This window comes from Lissotriton helveticus, chromosome 6, assembly GCF_964261635.1.
Source record: "Lissotriton helveticus chromosome 6, aLisHel1.1, whole genome shotgun sequence".
In the NCBI taxonomy this organism is placed as follows: Eukaryota; Metazoa; Chordata; class Amphibia; order Caudata; family Salamandridae; genus Lissotriton; species Lissotriton helveticus.
The window spans coordinates 242,209,516-242,229,147 of record NC_136067.1 but is presented as its reverse complement, the minus strand read 5'-3'; the positions used below and the strand labels follow the sequence as shown (position 1 = coordinate 242,229,147).

General features: G+C 43.6%; 1 protein-coding gene and 1 pseudogene across 2 annotated transcripts in view; both read right to left on the bottom strand.

The window, feature by feature from the left end:
- Positions 1-19,632, bottom strand: part of CD2AP (CD2 associated protein) — an 802,607-nt gene that overhangs the window by 296,019 nt on the left and 486,956 nt on the right. For both annotated transcript variants that reach the window (XM_078647692.1, XM_078647691.1), the window contains exon 14: positions 16,435-16,571. In XM_078647692.1, the coding sequence (XP_078503818.1) occupies positions 16,435-16,571 (137 nt within the window). The remainder of the gene's footprint in view (positions 1-16,434; positions 16,572-19,632) is intronic.
- LOC144762478 (NADH dehydrogenase [ubiquinone] 1 alpha subcomplex subunit 9, mitochondrial pseudogene) lies at positions 17,035-18,294 on the bottom strand (annotated as a pseudogene).

Sequence of the window (19,632 nt, the reverse complement as noted above, 5' to 3'; positions counted from 1 at the left end):
ATGGCAGAAACCGGTCCCCGGAAGCTTGTTTCCTTCCCAGTATAAGAATTGGCTTGGTAGTTTGGTTTGCCCTGTTCCCATCATGCACTGGGACAGGAACAGACTAATTTGCATATGGCCGAGTTCTGAGCTGGGATGGTGCAGTGAGCTAAAAAACGGTGATGATCAAGCCCTGATCTTTGGACTGGGTAAGAGTGGTCTGCTTAATTCAGGCACTCTGTTCATCACCACCCCCTGTTTCTGAATCATTTTGTCCACCATAAGCGTGGAAGGGTATACTCAGATGTGAGTCCCTTGCTCATTGCACCATCAGGATTCAAGCAAGCCGGGCCGACGACGCCTGAAATGGCAGAAACCGGTCCCCGGAAGCTTGTTTCCTTCCCAGTATAAGAATTGGCTTGGTAGTTTGGTTTGCCCTGTTCCCATCATGCACTGGGACAGGAACAGACTAATTTGCATATGGCCGAGTTCTGAGCTGGGATGGTGCAGTGAGCTAAAAAACGATGATGGATCAAGCCCTGATCTTTGGACTGGGTAAGAGTGGTCTGCTTAATTCAGGCACTCTGTTCATCACCACCCCCTTTTTCTGAAGCACAGAGGTGGAAGCCTGTGCTCTGGTGGAATGAGCCCGCAAGCCTTATGGAGGCGCTTTCTTGGCTAAACCATAGCAGGTTTATTATACAAAGGACAATCCACCTGGAGATAGTCAGTTTTTGCACTACTCTACCCTTCTTTGTCCCAGAAGACCAGATAAAAAGCTGATCTTCCACACAATGGTCCCTGGTACAATCAATGTAGAAGCTCACAGCTCTTAGGGGCACATGCATCAAAATCCACATTTGCGATTTCCAAATAGCGATTTTTAAGGAAACACTATTTTGTAATTGCAAATACCTATGCATGTAGGAATCGCAATAAAATGTGTGACTCCTTAACCTTAGCCAATAGTGGTTCGGAAATTGCGAATAGCTATTAACTAATGTAATTCCACTCATTCCTATGGGCCTACAGGCTCAAAGGAATAAATGGTAATGGATTCGCAAATTGCGATTACCAAATTGGTAATCGTAAATTGCGAATGCAAATCCAAGAGTGCCCAGTGGCCTATGGCCCCCCCTGAAGCACCTCCTCCCCCCCAAAAAGGTGTGTGTGCACATGTGAAGCACGTTACTTTGAGAAAATACAATTTTGTGCATTTTTCAAAGCATGCACAAATTACCATCAACTTGAAGTTGATGGTAATAAGAGTTTCCTAAATGCACAGTTTGCATTTAGGAAAGGCTACATGCATTGGCAAATAGGGATTTGCAAATTGCGATACCCGAAATGCTTTCGCAATTTAGGTAATCGCAAAAAAATTGGATTACCTAAATTGCAAATGGAAAAAGATGCATGCATCTGAAAAGGCCTTTTTTCATTCCCCTTTGAGTGGATGAGGAGGGGCAAAGACTACCAGCAGAGTGATAGAGTGTCCGATGTTGAACCTTTGGGAGGAACACCGCCTTGGCACATAGCACCAGCTTATCTGGAGAGAAGATGGTATATGGCTGGTGGAGTGAGAACTTGTAGCTAACTTACGTGCCGAGCTGATGTGGTCGATATGAGGAATATTGTTTTCAAGGCTAATAATCTTATGCATTGGGTCAAATGGAGTGTACAACAGCAATGTGAGAACCAAATTCAGATCCCATTGGGATATCACAAAAGGTGGGTCCAAGATGGCGGACTGAGGACGCCGCTGAGTAGCAGTGGCTAGTGGGAGCTCCCCGATCTTACCCGAAACGGCTTGATTCGGCTTTCAGGATACGCTATGGTGCTGTAGCTAGTCCGGGACTTCGAGAGCACTTGAGTCACATGTAGCTGGTGGAGCTGGCAGTTACTTTGTATCCTTGTAAACGATTGCAGCCGGCGTGCTAGCAAAATAAGACTACAAGCGGGAGTTGGAGGAAGCCGAGGAGGGCTTCTAAAAGCGACCGCAGCCAACGGAGACCGTCTGCGAGGGGGACATCTGAGGCGTATTAAGGCCGAATTCGGGCCAGTGAACCCGTTGGTGGACCCAGAGACTGCGAGTGCTTTCTAAAATAGCAGGGAGCATAAACAGCATTTTTTTTGAAGACAGATGCAGAGGCTGCCACGCTCTTACTTACTGCTAGCCCGGCATCTCTTCCCGCGGTTGATAGGCGGGCCGGTTTTCGGCTGGTCGGGTCTTGGGATACGACCTGGATTGCAGGTGAGCGCAGACCCTGCTCGGGACGGTGGATAACAGATGGCTCCAAAGAACCTGCCCAGAGCCACGAAGGCAAACAAACCCAACACAAAGGTAGCACTAACGGCTACGGCCACAACCGCAACAACTGCTACAACTGCAGCACAAGGTCCTGTAAGCCTCGGAAAATTTAAAGAGGGAGGTCTCGCATCAAGAACTACTATGGCAGGTGAACTCATTCCATCTTCGGGGGGGGGGGGAATTATCACAACTGCCCCTCCTACAGCTTCCACTGTATCCGGCAAGCAAGTTCTGAGACCTCCGGTCTTGCTCGTACCTTTGCCTTCATCTGTTCCCGTCTCTGTTAAAAACAGTACCACTAAAAATGACACAAACAATGCTAACAGTGCCAAATTCATGAAAGGAGGATAGAACGAGGCGGAGTTGGAGACGAATTCAACCAACATAGCGGCCCTCACTGAAGTTACGCCAGAGCTCTCACCGTGTAGGGATTCTATAGTAGAAGCAGAAGCAGAAGCTACCCTGACAGTTCGCTCTGTTGACTGTTCTAGTGAGGATCTTTCCCCGGCGAGAGAATCAGCTGTGGGGTTACCGGTGGTAGGCACGGAGATAACTGGCTCTTCGATCGGAAGATTATGCACAGAGGAGGAGGCGGCAGAGGGCACAGCGGGGGGTGAACCCTCCAACGACGAATTTGAGGACTTAACAGAGGTGGGTTCCTCCTCAGATACGGCTAAATATCTGTCGAATAGGAGGGATAAGGCTAAGATTAAATCTAAAGCCAAGTGCAAGAAGGGGAAAACATTGGGGCTAGTAGTAAGCTTAAACCCCCCAGCAAGGAAAAACCTTCTGGTCGAGAAAAGTCCCCTCAGAAAATGGATTCAGGCCAAGGGGCTGGTGAAGAGTATGACACTCAGGCTCTCCGGTACAAGGCCGCCTGACCATGATGGCACCGATCCTTCTGGAATTTTCCCAGATGATCCCGCAAGCACGGTAGGTATCATACAACCGCCCCTAGCCGGATCAACTGCTGTATCTAATATGGCGGGACTCCAGGATTCTGTTTCAGGAGAGAGAGGCTCCACATGGGTCACTCCAACTAATGAAGTTTCTCCTGACTGCACCTCTATGGTTTACCTTACTGCTGTTACTAGCTCCCCTGTCAGGGTAAATTCACTAGCGATTCTCCCTCCACTAGCTTCTTTGGCTCCTCAACATATAAATAACCCCATCGGAACTTTAGAGCTGGGATCTTCCGACTTGTCACTGGATATTATCTTGCAGACTCTAACTGGCCATAGGAAAGAAGCGCAAGAACATTTTTTGCAGCTGCGAGACGACAATACTAAGTTCCAGAGTGCTCTACAAGAGATTACATCCAAGATGGGGGGGATAACCCAGGAAATAGAAGACTTGCAGCAGCGAGTGGTTCAGGTAGAGGAGGGTTCAGTTAGAACTGATGCTTTGGTTTGTCAACAACATTCCCAGATTCTAGCTCTACGACTGAAAGTTGAAGATTTGGAGAATCGCCAACGTCGATCCAATCTCAGGCTCTTTGGTATTCCAGAGGGGGTTGAAGGGGATGATCCGACGGCATTCATGGTAGGCCTACTTCAGAAAGCTTTAACTGATCTCTCCGATTGGGACTGGGATTCCCAACTTCAGAGAGTCCACAGTAAGAGGAATAAACAGAATAAATTCCCACGCCCATTCCTTATCCATTTTGGAAACTACCTGTTAAGGCAGGCAGTATCATTAAAAGCCAGGCCTAATCTACCAGTTACAGTAGGAAATCTGTATTTTTTCGTTAAATCGGATCTTAGTAAGGTTACCATGGACAGACGGTGGCAATTACGTAAACCCATAGATCCGTTTAAATCTCATGGTGGACAAGTTTTCCTACAGGAACCTGCTCGCCTAAAGGTTATTAAGGGAGGTCACACTTACTTCTTTACAGACGTAAGGGAAGCTGAGAGCCTACTAGCTTCATTCTCTTAAACTTACAGAGAATTGAAATTGATTCGTAATATTACACTATATATTTAGTCATTGACTTATTTATATCGCTCCCTTCTCTTTCCTTTTTTAATTTTTTTTCTCTCCTCCTCATTGCATTTTGTATTTCTTATTTAGACACAGTTAGATTTTCTTAGCTCGGGTGGGGATCAGGGGGGGAACCACTGGATGCTCCTCAGGATAGCTGCCATTTCAGCTGCAGCAAGTGTTCGGGGGGGTGCTCCATCCCGAGAGGGGCGAGGGGGTTGGAGGGGAAGGGGTTTTTGGGGGGGTGGTCTGGGGGGTACTTTTTGGGAAAAGCAACTCAGGAAGTGGAGTTTCGGTATTACTCCAAGAGTATTTTATTTTTCGTTTCAGCCTTACAGAATGATAAGACTTATCTGATTTCTCTTTCTAAATGGTGTGTATAAAATGTTTAGCATGGAATGTTGCAGGTTTAAACAGTAAAAGTAAGAGACGGCTGGTCCGGGAAGAATTAGCTCTTTATGATCCGAATTTTGTTTTTTTGTCTGAGACACATATAGCTTATAAAGACAGGAAGATACTTGGTCAATTGGGCTTTGATGTGATTGTTTGCTCTACTTTAAACGCTTCAATAAGAGGGGTCGCCATTCTTAAAGACAAACGCTTCAAGATAGAGATTTGTAGAACTGTTTGTGACAAGAATGGTTGATGGGCCATAGTACAATTATTAATTGGAAAATGTAAACTTTGACGAAGCATTTATCTTTGATCAATTAAATTTGGAACTGTTAACAGTGGGAAGGGGAATTAGTTATTATGGGTGACTTCAACTGTATAATGAATTACCAGATCGACACCACAAGGCGCAACGCCTTTCAACACATGCGCAGAACTCGTGCTGCTATACTAGAGTTAGGCCGCATCCATAATATCAAGGATGTTTGGCGTAGTGCCTTCCCTAATGTGCCAGGCTACACATACTACTCTGCTCCTCATAAGCTCCGTTCACGGATTGATATGGTCTGGGCACAGTAACATAAAACTTCGCCCAAGAATTAACTCCGACCATAATCCCATCTTATTTTCTTTTGACACCAAACAGAACCGCACAACACCCAGAGCCTTTTCTTTTCCCAGGCACCCGTTTACAAACACCCTTTTTATTTCTCAACTTAAACTTCATATTGTGGATTTTTTCAAACGTAATCTTAATTCCACAATCTGCCTTATGGTTTGGGACGCTTGCAAGGCAAGCATCCGGGGGTTCACGCAGCAATTTCTGTACCAACAAAATGCAGGAGAGAAAAAATACTGGTTAATGATACTTTGGCTGTTGAACTGCAATTGGCTGATGCCCTTTGCTCGCGCCCCGAAACTGTGATGGCACTGGGGTTAGAACTAGGGTGCCTGAAGGCTAGATTAAAAACTATTTTTGGCAAAAGAGTTGTATAAATTTACATAAATCACGCCTCTCCCAGTATGAGAGTGGGGACAAGGTCGGGAAACTGTTAGCCTACAAAATAGCGGATGAAAAAGCTAATAGTTTGATTAAATTTATTAGTGGTCCTAACAATATGATATATGATCAACCATCTCAAATCTTGGAGCAATTCGCAATGTTTTATGAAAAATTGTACACTCCCGAAATACACCCCACTTCGGCTGCCATTCAAAAGTATCTGAACCATCTTATAGGAACACCTGATTTCCCTGAGTTGGAACAACTGTCTAATTATATTAGTCAGCAGGAGATCAGACAGGCGATTTCTTCCTTACCATCTGGAAAAGCATCCGGGGAAGACGCAATACCTATCGAGATCTATAAAATATGCCTGGACGAACTGATTTTGCTTTTTCAACAAGTTATTAAGTATATCGGTGACCACGGGAAAGCCCCTTGCTCGTGGAATAGGGTAAAACTGGTGTTATTTTTGAAAAAAGGGAAACCACCGGATAATTGTGGCTCTTACCGCCCTATTTCATTGGTTAACGTCGTTGCCAAAATATTCGCCAAAGTGCTGCCCACCCGCCTGGCCCCGTGTATACCAAAAATAGTCAGCCCGCATCAACATGGCTTTGTAATGGGTAGGGATACCACGGCACACATCAATATGGCACTAACTGCCTTCGACATAGCTGACAAGGAATCCACCCCACTCGGTATGATCCTGCTTGACGCAGAAAAGGCCTTTGACCGAGTGGGGTGGGAGTACCTTTGGCAGGTGATGACTAACTTTGGCTTTTGCGGTACATTTTTAAATTGGGCCCAATGATTATATGACAATCCCACAGCTAAAATCAGTTACGCAGTCTTGGCATCAACACAGTTTTCCATAGCCCGGGGCACCAGTCAGGGATGCCCCCTCTCACCCTTATTGTTTGCCTTAGCAATAGAACCATTTCTTCATGCTTTGCAGTCCCAACCCTGTATTCTTCCTTTTAAGTTTGGCCCCCATTCATTAAAAATTATGGCTTATGCCGACGACACAGCTATTTACTCAACCGACATTACAAAAGCACTGAAGGGTATTACAGAGGAGGCTAATCGATTTGGAGATATCTCTGGGTATAAATTGAATCTAAACAAAACCCAAATCATTACGAACTAAAAACCTGTATCGCCAACCAAAGGGTTATGTCAGACTGCCACCTATTAAGGGGTTCAAATTTCTGTCAAAATGAAGAACATAATTAAAATAAACTACGACGCCCTATTTAAAACCACGGGTTTACTATTAAAAAAGTGGCATTAAATCCCCTTAAATATCATAGGCAGAATTAACCTGATTCGAATGATTATACTGCTTAAATTCTTATATTTATTCCGCTCTATCCCTCTGGCTCTTAACAATTGCTTTTTTTTAAAACTGGATGGCATATTTAGCAGTTTCACATGGGAGTATCGTAAAGCCCGCCGCTCAATGGCCTTGTTAAAAGGGTCTCCTGACGTGGGGGGGCTAAACTTTCCGGACTTTAAGCTATATTTCTGGGAAACTTTTTTAGGATGTCTACGACGCCTAATTAATAAGGTGACTGCAGACAACCAATATTATTTCTTTACTTTTATGTTAGATATGGACTCTAATATGTTTCTGTGGAGGGTCAACTACCCCAATTACTTTAAAAGTGCTAGGTTCACGACCGCCGGGGATTTAGTTAAAATATGGCAGAATATCTAGGATTTTTGTCATACCTCCTTTTTTCACCCTAAATGACCACTGTGGGGTAATCCGGGACTCCCGGAAATTTTCAGTAACGGCGCAACAAACACATGGCTGGTACACGGCATAAGGACCCTTGGGGATCTTTATGGAGCACAAAGATTTTTGAGTTTTTGAGCCCTTTCCAATTGCCAGTGGAGAACAGGAGGAGACAGGAGAAGACGCTACCTTCGCGGAGAACGAGTCCGCCAACTGGTCCAGCGTGTCCAGGAGCTGAGTCCACTCTGCTGCCGCCTTTTACCATCAGCAACGCGGACAGCAGAGCGAGGGGACTCCAACCCCCAGGAGCCTTAGCGGGGGCACGCAGCAGTGACGCGCATGTAGGCGCCCGGAGGCGCTAAAAACACCAACGCCCCCTCCGCGTAGCGGGGCACAGCGCGGGGCTAAGCCCGGGCAAAGGGCGGGCCCTCTGTGGCCCTCAGAGGCCTGAGGAGCCTGGCCTGGGCCAGAAATCCTGCCAGACTGCCATTAGCACATGGACAGTGGGACATCTGAACTGTAAGTTGGCTAACCATCCATGTTACTCGCTATTGTGACTTATTAGGATATTGACACTTCGAGACTGGCTGTTGTACTTACCAAGTTTACCCTTTGCCTTATCGCCGGGTACTCGTAGGGTCTGCCATGAATTGCCCAGAAACTAGAAGCAGGGCTGCTGCAGGAGCAAAGAAACTGACTGGTACCCTTGACGAATTTATTGTTCGCACCAATGCCTTAATTGACGAAGGGATTATACTTATGGATAGAAGGGTGTCTCAGGATTTAGCCGCGGCTAGACGTTCCTCTCTGGGTCCTATTGCTCAAGCTTGTACTCCTAATAGTGTATCTGTTCCCAACAATCTAGGAAATGTACAGAACGATGGGGGGTATAATGCTCTAGGCTCCCAGGAAGGTCTGGAGGCAACTCCTAATCTCTCTTTGTTAGTGGTTGGTGGCTCAGCTGAAAACGAGACCGTAAATCTACCCATAGCTAGCGACTTAATCCAAAGGGGTATGAAAGAGGGGGCAATCCCTAAACAGAAGATTATTAATCAAAAGACTATTAAACCTACCATATGCAAAGGGAGAAAAGCCCATATTAGCAAGAATCAAGATCTGACCACTGTAGATCCTGTGCCTTTGAATATGAGCAGCAATCCATTTGCTCATACCAATGATAACAGGGCAGGCCACCAGGCCAATATTGGCCTACCTTTAAGTCTTCCAGACAAAACTGTTTTAGATAGTAGTTTGGAAGAAATTCTGGAATTTAGCGGTGTAGTAAATAATCAAGTTAGAGGTAGTGAGGACAGTAGCAGCCTAAGCATGGCTAATAATGATATCTTTGAAATGCTAAAAATTCTCCTCGAACCTATCGAGGTTAGGTTACGCTGTCTGGAAACTATATTAAAAAATATTCATAAAGATATAAGCGCCCCTAGCTTTAACTTGGATAATAAAGTTCCTCCCGTAAAAACTATAACGAATAGGCCACTAGCAGCTGCCAAAAGTGCTCCTACCACGAATCAATCGCCAAAAACTATACCAACCCTTAAAACCCCCGCCCCGAATGATAAAGTAGTGCCAGTCCCACAAACTCGCAAACCACAACAGGATAAAGATACCTCAGAAAAAAGGGAGGTGCGTAGAATTATACACTTACCCCCAAAAGCTGCACCGTATGTTGTGGTTCTCACAGGAGTCCCACAACTAAATGCAAATTCAAATGAAAATAATGGGGGACTTGTAAATAAAACCATTCACTGGTTGAATGATAATTACCCTCTCCCGCCAGCTATCAGAAGTAATATTCTGATGGCTGAAAGGGCCCCATGGATTGGGTATAATAAAAAAAGGGTACACGGCGATTGTGTGGTAATAACATTTGAGAACCCACAAACCGCTAAATATATTACTACGAGACCCCCAAGAAACCATGGTCTGCCTATTACGGCTAGGGCACTATCCTATTTTTACCCTGAGGGCGAACAACCGGACAATAGGTGGAGTTGGACTAGGGACAATCGACACCAAGGAGGTAATAAGGGTCTGGCCTCTGATAGTAACCATTATAACACACAATGGGGAGAGATGAAGATGGTTGGAATGTAGTGAAACATAGAGCGAGGCCCACTTACTGCCATCCACAAAGTTTTGACCCAGGATGGCTGGGCAATCTGCAATTCCCTCCGATCTTCCCGTGTTTTAACCGGTTTGATTGTTTGGATGCGGTGGATTGACTCCCCATGATAAAAGAAGAGGTTCTTAAGACAACTAAACCTGTAGACTCTGGGCCTATAAAACCCTTGGGGTGTGTTGAGATACATGAAATTCATGTTGAGACACATGAAATTCATGGGGTGGAGGAGATTACACAAGGGAGTCAGGGCAGTCAAACTGGAGCTATTGCAGAAGCGTTACCCATAGAAGAATATTGCAAGGTGGTTTTCTGGAATGTGGCAGGTTTAAAACAGAAAATTTCCAATCCGTCCTGGTGTGATGTAATTGCCGATGTTGGCATACTAGCCTTACAAGAAACCTGGACCACCGCACCGATACACCTTAATGGCTATAGAACTTATTTTACACCTGCGGTGGGGGGCGCACACGGAAGACCCAAGGGTGGATTGATTGTGTATATATCGAACCTGCTTGTTTATGATAAGATCTCCTTTTCTCCCCGATCCAGTTACTATCAGAAAATAGTGATAGACACAAGGAAGGGTCTAACGATTGTTCTTTTTAATTTTTACAATAACTGTTCAAGTAGCATGATTAAGGATGTATTTGTCACTATAACTGCAGATATACAGAACGAATTTGATACAAAAAAGGGTATAGTCATAGTATTATGGGGGGGTGATTTTAATTGTACTCTGTGTAAAAAGGGTCAGAAGGGTATTTGCGGCCTGATGTTGGAACAGGATATTAACTTGACACATTTTGAACATACCCTTCTGGGTGATTCATTAAATGAGATGATTTTTAATTTTGATCTTGGGTTTACAAATGAGTTAGCCCACCACACAATGCCATTTGTTCCAACATTTGTGGGGCGGGGGGCTTCTTCTATAATTGATTTTAGTTTGTGTACAAATAGTTCTGCGGGCAGATTGATTAGCTCTAGTATTATGGACCTACCATTAAGTGACCACTACCCACAGGTAGTAAAAATGGAGAACCTATTTGCTGCACCCGATCATATAGTAGGTTCCAACTATACGATGCAGGATGTGAAGTTAGGTACCCAAAATGGTTATAGCCTTAAATGGAGTAGAGTGGTCCCGGTTGATTTTTTGTCCAAATTACTGAATAAGTGTATGAACGAGCATGCCGAGAGTATTGAAATCTTAAATCATTTTAACATTATTTCTACCGCAATTAAGGAGGTGTTGTGGGTTGCAAGGAAAAACTTCCTAAAGCCCAATAGAAAATGGTTCGACAAGAAATGTACTAAAGCCTTATCAAAGCTTAGACATGCGACCCACAAAAGACCACGGGATGTAACCCAAATTAGAATTTTGAGGAGGGACTATAACATAGTATTGAAGGACAGGAAGGTCTCCATAAGAAGGGAGGCTTGGGATGAATTATGTGCGGCATCACAATCCAAGGATCCGGCAGCTTATTGGAGGGTTATTAATACCCCTCTTCTATATGAAAAAAAGACACGCATGGAAATCGCCATCCCAGAAGATGAGTGGGTGGCTCACTTTTCCTCCCTTTACAGGGCTGTGGAACCAGTCCTCGATACAGGCCAGGACCCTACGCTGTTAAACTTCGACACATCCAAAGTCTTGGTTGTAACCCTTCCTGAAGTTCTTGCGAGCTTGAAGGCAACTAAGGGGGGTAAGGCGGCTGGACCAGATGGAATACCAGCAGACCTCTATAAGGCCAATACCGAATTATGGGGGCCATTGCTTGTCCAGCTTTTTAATGTTGCCTTGGCAAAAGGTTTAGTTCCTACCTGGTTTACATCGACTATAGTCCCAATCTTCAAGAAAGGTGACAGGCAGAATTGCATGTGTTACAGGCCAATTTCTTTATTGGACTCTTCTATAAAAATTTTGGGGAGAGTAGTTTTAGATAAGCTGCAAATCTGGGCAGAAGATAATGGGGTGCTAAGCGATTTTCAATTTGGGTTCCAAAGGGGTTTAGGGACTATAGAGCAAGGACTGAATTTGTTTATCTTGCAACAGAAGTATATAAGGGTTAAAAAACAACGTCTATACCTCACTTTTGTTGACTTATCGTCAGCTTTTGATTGTGTGTCACACAATAAATTGTGGGCAATTATGGCCGAATTGGGGGTAGACAATGCTATTATAAGCTTCTTGCGAGACCTATATTCCGGGGCCACTGCAAGTGTCCGTTATGGGAAAGATGGAGAATGCAGTAGACAATTTGGGATTGGTCGGGGTGTACGCCAAGGGTGCGTTTTAGCCCCCTTTTTATTTCTGCTATACATAAATGGCTTGGAGAAACGTCTCGTGCAGGAGGGTAGGGACATGCCAATGGTGGGTGGAAGGCCTGTCCCTGCCCTGATGTACGCTGACGACGCTGTTTTGATGGCACGAACTCCAATGGCACCACAAACTTTGGTTACATCTTTTAATAGTTTCATGCTTGGCTTAGACTTGAAAATCAACTGCTCCAAAACTTTGTCTATGTATTGTGGGTCAAGAACAAGCAAGCATTTGAAACCAATTTTTATAAATTCCAATCCCTTAGAAAAGACCTCCACCTTCCCATATCTGGGAATTCTGTTTCATGAAAGTGGCTCATGGACTAGTGCAATCTATGCTAGATCCCTGTTGTTTTCCAAAACTATTATGGCCTTACAATGTTTTATGAAAAAATTAGGGAAAAAACCCATAAAGGAAATTTTAACTATTTATAAGGCAACTTGTTTAGCTGTAGCCACCTATGGATCAGGTTTGTGGGGTTACTCAAATATTAGTTCAATTCAAACCATGGAAAACAAATTTTTACGCTACATTTTGTCCGTGCCTGAAAGTACTGCAACTATGATATGCCATGTTGAATTGGGAGTACTTTATGTTACTGATACGATTAGGATCCAGCCAATCCTTCTTTGGCACAGGGTTTGGACAAATGATGAATGTGTGGTTAACCGGGCCATTTTAAAGGACATTTTAGCACTGGACAATATTAATGATTTTAAATGGATATGTTATGTCAGAAACTTTCTCGAGGAATTAAATTGTGCCCAATACTTTGAGGACCCCTTTTCAATGGCATACATACCAAGAAGAGACCTGAAAAATTTGTGTATTACTTATCTCAGGGACAAAAGACATTTAGAGGAGGCAAGAAAAAAAGACTGTTTCTGCTCATCAGGATATTTTATGTGGAGAGAAACTACAGCCATACTTATCACTGTATATGTCCAACCATGAACGTTTTCTTTTAACCCGGTTCAGACTCAACATTGTTTTTAGGGTTCTATCTTTTCCTGTGATGAATTGTTGGTCGAAAGAACTATCCTTTTGTCCATGTGGTGATGTGTCCCCACAGTCTGATATACATATTTTATTCTTTTGTAAATGTTATACCTTCTTCCGAAAGAAACTTATCATCCCTATTCTTAAAGATTTAAATATATACAGATGTCGCTTAGCGTTTTTAGAGTGCCAGAAAATGGAAACTGTTTTTATGGTAGCCTCATTTGGTGAATTTTTTAAATCTGTTTTTAAATGTCGTAAATCGATTCAAATGAATTAATTTTTATGTTGTACACATGTATTTTAAATAATGAACCATGACTCCCCTGTAAACTGTACCTTTTCATGCTACTTTTATGGTTATTTTTGCTTTTTAACCGAATAAAGTATTTTGAATCTGAATCGGAGTTTTGATACATTAAAAACACTATTTAAAGCAACCGACTCCATGAGATCTAAATATATACAGATACACGTTTTCCTCATTCGAAAGATGAAACTCTCTAGTATTTCGGATTTGGACATTTGGGACTGTGTGTATTTACATAAAAATAAGGGGTTAATTAGTGCTGGCTATAAGTGCTTCCATACGTATAAAATTAGCGATTGTAACAAACTTGCGGAAAAATGGAGCAAAATGTTGGATAGCAATATTAACCCTGCGATGATTAATTCATCGTTTCGTAATATCAATAATGCAGTCTTTTCGTCTAGTTTAAGACGAAACAATTCAGAACGACATGTATGCTTTATCATACTCCAGAAAGAGTATCCAAGTGGGCCGTGAACTCCTCATATAATGACCGAACTAAATGCCCCAAGTGAGCGCTAGTAGCTGCAGATTTAGTACACATGCTGTTTTCCTGTCCCATGTTAGCAGAATTTCGGAGAGCGTTCGACAAGATAATCAAACAAAAACTGACTTGTATTCTTCCGCTCACAGCGTCTTCAGTTTTACTTGATATTAACACCTCACAAAAGGCTATAATTACCATTATGCTATCCTGCGCTTAACTTACAATTGCCCGCGCCTGGATCTCTCAAAATCCCCCGCTAATCATGGAATGGTGGGCCTTGCTTAATGAAATTCACGGTATGGAATCCTCGCTAGCTAGATTTAGAGGTATTAAATCATTAATGAGGTTCGATAAGATCTGGGGATCTTTAAGCATTTAAAGATTGTCTTTTTTTTTTCCTTTCTTTCTCTCTTACCTGCAATGTCATACGTTCTACAAATTTACTTTGTATTTTGTTTAGGAATTACTCCGATATTGTTATCTATGTAATGTTCATTCTGGTATCGCTGTTCTATTTTGGCTTATTTTATGGCTTATTTGTATATGTTTTTTCTGAGTTGCAATACATTTTTAAAAAAAAGGGATATCACAAAAGGTTTTGGTGGAAACATGGGTGGGTCCTGCTAGGAAGCACATCACAGGAGATTTAAACAGAGATGACTATTCAGGTAAGATGACTGTTCAGGTAACCTTAAAAAAATTATAAGGCTGACAAATAACCTTCAACTGTGGTCAGAGCAAAGCCTTACTGGGTAGATGAAAGAGAAAAATGAAGAATGTAAATGTAAATGTTTTTGTACTTGTATAGCGCGCAGCTACCCGGACCGGGTCTCCCGGCGCTTGTACTCATACCGCTAAGGAACCCTTCCTGGTTTTCCTTGTGAAGTGTCCACTCCTGGGCACCCCCATGGTGAAACCAGGCATCCTCGCGCTGTTGGGGCTGTTGTGGAGATTAAGCAAGCTATTGCCCAGAGTTGCAGCGTGGGACCCATGATTAAAATAGGCACTGAGGCGAGAATATCCGGTCAGAGGAATTTGAGCCCGAGACCCGCCGAGGCGGGAATCGAACCCTGGTCCCGGGCCAGAGCTCTGCATCAAGGTCTGCCGCTCTAACCATTGAGCCACACTTCTCCACATGTCATAATTGGGCTTGCAGGAGCAGGAAATGCCTAAAAGGAAACCACAAAACAAGTTTTGCCAAGAAGACCACATAGCTTGCGTTGTACAGGGACAAAAACAGTCAACTGTTGTCATTATCTACAAGCATGGATGTGGAAGTTGTACAGGCTAGGGTGCAGGACCCTGTCTTGCTGGTGCAACAGAAGATTCTCCCAGATCGGAGGACTGATTAACAGGGTCAGATTATCTGGGCACCACACTCTCCCAACGTAAACCAAGGAAAAAAGGATGACTTGGGTCCCATTATTTCTGATCTTCCCCAGAACTTTGGGCAGTAGTGGTAGAGGCGTGCAGGAGTCCAGAGCTTCAATCTGAGAAGCATCTCTGAGAAGAATTGCCTTGAGAACTACAAGACAGACATATTTGGACATTGTGCATTCTCGGTGGTGGAGAAAAGAAAGAGACATGGTTATCCCCACTGATGGAAGGTGCCCTGTGCCACCTCCGAGTGTGACCGCCATTTGTGATCCTCTAGGCAACGTTGGATAAGGTTGTCCATCCTGGTGTTTAAAGATCCTACTAGGTGTTGTACGACCAGGGAGATGCCTTGACAACTAAGTCAGTTCCAGAGGCGTAGGGTCTCCTGGCACAGAAACCACACCACATTCCACCCTGCGTGTTGAAGTCTGTTGTTGTGGCAGCAAAGACTAAAGTGGCCTCTGCTGTAGCCCCTTTCCTAAAGCCTCAAAATAGTAGCTGCTGTTGGTGAAGCAGCCGCAAGAGCGATTTAAGGCCAAGAGAGCGCACAGTTTAATTGCTTTTTCTGAAACACTAATGCAGAGTCTACCTTGTCTCCAAAGCGACAGGTGCCATCAAAAGTGGCAGAATGAAGGGGAGACATGTTTAGTCTTCTTGTGATTTTAATTCTTGAACTTACCAGACTATTTGGAGCGGAATGATGTCGCCTCTCGGAAACGGTCTTGGAACCAAGAATGCGTCCATGTCCTCTATTTCAATCAGGACAAAGCCTTTGAAGACATTCTACAGCGCGCGGCGATGTACCGCTTGGCCTTGCAGTCCCGGAAAGCCTTTAGATTCATTTAAGCGCATTTGATACATGACAGAGTCATGCAAGGTGCTGTTATCAGAGACAGAACTCGGATGGGCCTGTCACTAACAATACTATGTGGCAATCCTTACAGTAATAGAACCTTGTTACACAGGGAAACATGTTCCTTGCACACTGGAAAGATAATGGGAAATTTTCTGTCAAGTGACAGAAATTACAGTAGAGCGCTCCGGATTCATGTCAGAAAGAACATAAGGGATGTCAATAGGTGAAGTGCCAGTTATACTGTGGCCTTAACAATACTTCCGAGGTAAAATGGACCAGACGCAGAGCTGCACACCACCACCTACCGGCATGGAAGGAAATTGCGGAAAAAAATCTCCAGATACTTCTGGTGCCTGGGGGTATTTGTAAGGTGAAGAATTTGAGGTCGGAAGCATCCATCAGGAAACTAATATTTAAGCTTCAAAACTATCAAGAACCATGGAAAAATATAACAAAAAATTAATGGCAAATCATTACTAGCCAGCAATATACAGGAGAGTTTAAGATGAGATATAGGTTTCGCACATTTTACCTGGTTCCTTCGAACTTTTCACAGAAAAGGGACCACCATCAATGGATCGGGGCCTCCAAGAGTCCAGGTCCGGCTTTGGTTTTATTATAAGATCTATATCTGATTTTGGTCGAATTGCAGGTATCTCTCCATTAGGCCTGTGATAAAAGAACATTTAAATTCATGCTAGAAAACAGACATTACAAATATTTATGTCATGTCGTACACAATAATAGCACATTAACAATATACAGTCAATTTACTTTACAATGCTTTTTGCCACTTGCTTGTAGCTTTGAAACTCAGGAAATAGGTGTGCATTTCAAAAATTAATTTAAGTGTCTTATTACACTGTGCGCAAGTACTACTAAACCAATGTGTACACAATACTTTTGCCATGAAATCTGGAGCTGGCATGCACTCGACTCAACTCATTCAGAGAGAAGTTATTTTGAGAGGTCTTCATTAGCAATGACAAATAAAAACTCAAGTGTTAAATATTGAAACTAATTTTCTAAAATCCTAGTGCATTCATTAGATGCATGACCAGAGGTAAAGAGAAATACCTTGGAGAAAGAGTTACTTTTATCTAAAGAAAAATAGGTCTTTCTTTTTTTTTTTTGTCTGACAATTTTAATATAGACTTAATTTCATATGTACAGGAAGTAGGGTGCACAAATCCCGAAAAAGCATGCCAATGCTATCACGGTCTGCAGACTAGAAGAATGTTAGGACACCGAACATGATATTAAAAGTTGACTGGTTTTGCTGGCCTGGCTTCCTCCAGTTCAGCTTCCAACCAACGATATCTCCGATGTCGACGAAGAACTTCAATGGCTTTCTGTTCGACGGGAGTTGGAACAATGCCCAAGTCTTCTAAACCAGGGAGATCTGGAAACTTCTTGTCTGTAGTATGAAACCAATCGATTTTATCCCGCGATGTCCATGGCTCAAAGGGATTCAATTAAAAAAACCTTGCAATTAAATGATAAACAGGACGAGGAATTGGATAAGCGATGAAAGGCCTGTGGGCAACAGTAAATAAATATTGGACCAGGTCATGAAGATGATATCGGTTAGGCCCAACCAGTGCATATGTTTTCCCTTTTGAATCTGGGTCATTGATAGCACGTATAATTGCTTTAGCCACATCCACCACGTAAATCAGTTGCTTTGCAGTCTTCTTACCAAAGGAAATGAGTGGTTCACCACCAAACCACCGCATATTTGCAAAATGATTGAAAAACCGGTCTTCTCTTCCAAACATCTCAGATGGTTTCATAATGATGGTGTCTGTGAACTCCTCCCTAACAGCTTGCTCTCCAACAGCTTTTGCTCTCAGGTACTTGGATGGACTCTTCATGTCTGCTTTCAGGTGAGACATGTGGATGAACGTCTCAATGCCGGCTTACCTGGCTAACTTGGCGATGTCTTTGGGAATATTCACATGCACGTCCTCAAAGCGGAAGTTCCTTGTTTCCCATTCTCTTCCTACAAGATTGATGACAACGTTAGAGTTCTCCAGGGCTCTTCGAGTGCTATCACGATCTTTGGGATTCCATTTCAGAAAGATGATTTGGCCAAGGTCACCCATAGGGCGGAGATACATGAGATCATACTGGTCACATCGGTGGGGAACCACTATCTGAGATCCAATGCGCCCAAGTCTGTTGACAACATATCGGCCCAAAAATCCTGTTGCTTCAAAGACTCCTGCAACTGACTGAAGACCGACCACCTTTTCCTTTAGGGACAACGGCATGGTGAATCTTTCGCTGCTGCAATGCTATGGGTACATATCTCACTGCAAGTGCACTCCCTGTCCCTGATATGTGTAGGGCACGGGTAGCCCTGTAGCAGAGGGACACCGATGCCATCTTCTTCCGGCCCAGAATGCACCTCAAGAACTAGAAATAGGTCTTTCAATATATGAATTTCATTTAGTGTGCAAGTGATTATAAAGAAAGTGTTATTTCAAATTAGATGTTTTATTTTAAAAATGCAAGATAATTTCTCAGATGCCCTTAATTTTTTTTTTTATATCTTTTTATTGAATACAGCAAGGACAATACAGAAAAGGAGCAAATAATAAATACACCAGGTGATCACATACAGTCTTCAACACATAGGTCTTTGTAGGAAAATACAGATTCACAATCAATAATATACGATACTAGGATCAAGGGGACTCCTGCGCTTCCATTCCCAAACTTGGCAGCGGTGGGCCACAAATCTCACCCCGGTGAGTATTCCATGCTCCCCACAACTTCCCCCACTTCTTCGGGCATCCTCTGGCTACAAACACAGACTTCTCCCTGAACATGCACCAGTCAAGGTCTTCCGCCCACTTAGTAACTTGAGGCGGTTGACTAGCACCACAGAGCTGAGCGATATTCTGATTGGCCACCATGTATGTCAGAGTGACCCACTGCTTCTGGTACATGTTCAGATCCATAGGCTCCCACACATTCAACAGACACCTTCAGGCTTTTGGCAATAACTCCGCCCCCAAAACATCCGAGTACATCGTGAATCTTTGTCCAGAAAGTCTGTACCGCCACACAGTGCCACAAAATATGGATTAGGGTGCTGGATTCTCCACACACTCTCCTACACTCACCACTCCCTCCTCGTCCCATCCAGACCAGGCGAGGCCCAGTGATATATGACCTGTGCAGTATCTTCAGTTGTATTAGCCGGAGCCTCATCTGAATCGCCACTACCTTTGGAGAGGAAACTGCCTCCACCCAGTCTTCATCGTCCAATTCCAACCCATCCATAATCCACTGGGCTCTGATTCGCCCCAGTGGGCTCTCCATGTTGTTGACCAGCTTCCTATATATCAAAGATAGTTTTCTCAGGAATATGCCCGTCCAGCACCCGATCTTCAAGAGGTGACGACTGGGAGTATCGTGTCTTTAGGCACATGTGCGGCAAGAGCATGTCTCACCGGCAAATATCTGAAATGCTCATTATAATGCAGACTATATATTTTTGGGAGAGACTCGAATGTATGCACTGCGTCTTTCCCCCAAACATCTTTTATATGAGTGATCCCAATAGTGTGTTATTTGTCGAACCCCTTAGTTTTCCACAGGCTATCCAGCTTCTCTGAGTTCAACAGGGGTTTGGGCAATTTGAGCCTACCTTCCCACCCTAGATATCTATTAGCCACATGCCACACCTGCACCGCATGCGCAGTCGGGCCTGTTAACGCGA